Source organism: Bipolaris zeicola (assembly GCF_000523435.1).
Source record: "Bipolaris zeicola 26-R-13 unplaced genomic scaffold scaffold_668, whole genome shotgun sequence".
Classification (NCBI taxonomy): Eukaryota; Fungi; Ascomycota; class Dothideomycetes; order Pleosporales; family Pleosporaceae; genus Bipolaris; species Bipolaris zeicola.
This window is the reverse complement of record NW_006912717.1, coordinates 1-2300: the sequence shown is the minus strand read 5'-3', so window position 1 is coordinate 2300 and position 2300 is coordinate 1. Positions and strand designations below refer to the sequence as shown.

The window sequence follows — 2300 nt, the reverse complement described above, 5'->3', positions numbered from 1 at the left end:
ACTAACCACTCACCCCCCCCCCCCCCCCCACCCGCAAGCTTGCGGGGGGGAGGAAAAATCCAACTCTTGTGTAGCTTTCTTGTGTCTAGTTGAACCAGGATCGAGCTAGCTTCTACTTGAGCATTGGGCCCAGACCAACTTTAGTCATTGTTTCTTCTTGGCTCAATATCGTGTGATATGCTGGAAAATCCGAGTCGAGGAGAGCTCGAAAGATGAGACGTTCGGAAGAAAACGGGTCGAGATTTTGGTGGACAGGTTCGGTAGTCCAGACTTTAACAGGGGAATGGGTCGAGGGTACAGTAGTAGCCATTGTGGTGTGGATGATGTGAGAATGGTGTGGTATGGTAAGTGGAAGGGTGGTTTGGCGAAGTGTGTTGATAAAGCGGTTGGCGAAAGGATGGTTGGTGGACGGTAGGTTTGGTATGCGATGCCTTGGTGGGGTGGTGAAAACGAAATAGTCGGGAGAAAAGGGTGGTACTTATACTTTAAAACGCCAAAAAGGCGACGGCAGTTTTTAGCTGTGCCAAGCAGGCAACCATATTATTTTTAGCTATGCCAAAAAGGCAACTATGCTATTTTTAGCTATGCCAAAAAGGCAACCATGCTGCAAATTAGACTAGGCATCCAATCATTGAACCGAGTAGAAGTCATATTAGCATTATTGCATCAAGATCATAACTCTACACCTTATCTCTTTCATACTTTAACTTTGCCAATTATGTCTTCTGTATACCGTTACTCTCTGCGGGAAGAAGATAAACCTTTCGTGCTCATTCGATCAAATTTACCTTTGGGTATAAGGTATATCTGTACAATAAAAGGGGGAACACTTGGCTCATTGTACGAGGGAACAAAAATAGCTTTATCAGATACCACTTAGCTTGGGGACTTCGTTGTTCCAGATTCTGATGGGGAATCCATTGGTAAGCTTATATTCATACCTACACCTTATACTACCTCCATTCTACACTTGTTTACTATAGGTTTTCAGGAACAATCGTACAGAAACACCTCCTACGTTATTATACTTGTTCAGCCACATACAAACCAACTATATAATAATTCGATTAAGCACGATGCGACAAACAAGTGTATAAGGCGAACACCGTTAAACTTGAACACATAAAGGTTACTCTTATTTTTACAAAAAGGGTAAATATATTTATACGGTTATTTATAATTTTTATCTTTTATATATAAATACATAGTAATGTATTTGATATTTTTGTTATAAATTAAATAGACTAATTTTTTAATTAAATGCATTAAAAATAAAATGTTTAGGCTATAAGTTCAAATCTTATATAAAGCATATTATTTAAACAATAGTATTTAGTTTATTATAAGAAGATAAATTAAAAATGATATACAACTTAATAATTATTTATTTAATAGTTATGTTTAATGAAAATACAATTTAATTTAGGTTATTTAAGGTGTATTTAGTTATTTTAAAATCTATTATACATTTAAGGTGAATTAACTTATTTTAAGTTGTGTTTATACATTTAAGGTGAATTAGCTTATTTTAAGTTGTGTTTATACTTTTAAGTTGTGTTTGTATTGCTTATACAATATTTGTAAATATTAAGGTTTATTTACACAGTATCCTAAAATAAATTTATTTTTTAGGACCCCCTCTCTCTCAGAGAGAGGGGGTCCAAACAGCACTAAAAATGGGTATGCTGAAATTGGTAGACAGGTCCCGCTTAGGACGGGGTGAAATTAATTCATATAAGTTCGAGTCTTATTACCCATATTTATTATTGTAACGTATTATTCTATAAAGTTTACATATTTTAATTTATTTTTTTTTATATGTTGATCATTATTAATATGTAGTAGACTAATGGTAAGTCATAAATTTTTGGTATTTACTTATGGGTGTTCGAATCACCCCTACATAAAAAGGTGGATATAGTTCAATTGGCAGAACAACTGTATGTGGCACAGTAAGTTCCCTGTTCGATTCAGGGTATCCTCCCAGTATTTTATATATAGGGTTGTTCTTTAATGTGCTATATATGTTTATATGTGTTTATATACGTTTATACACGTTTATAAACTAATATTGTTTACCTATTACATGTGATATAAAATATACTTATACCAACATAGTTTAGATAGGGAATATATTTGTTATATATTATACAATAATAAGCCAGGATAGTTCAATCGGTAGAACATTAATTTCATGCATTAATAGTGGGAATTCAAATTTCTCTCCTGGCTCGCATAAATTACTTTATTTTGTGTTATCTTCTTTAAAAGAAGATACATTTCTTTTAATCATTTTTTTT

At 33.5% G+C, this 2300-nt stretch overlaps 1 protein-coding gene across 1 annotated transcript; it reads left to right on the top strand.

The window, feature by feature from the left end:
* Positions 1-718: 718 nt before the first annotated feature.
* On the top strand, positions 719-880 carry COCCADRAFT_113623 (uncharacterized protein; the record flags this gene model as incomplete). The annotated part of the gene is made up of 1 exon (XM_007720809.1): positions 719-880. One exon carries the CDS (start codon positions 719-721, stop codon positions 878-880), a length of 162 nt encoding a protein of 53 aa, XP_007718999.1.
* Positions 881-2300: the final 1420 nt, after the last annotated feature.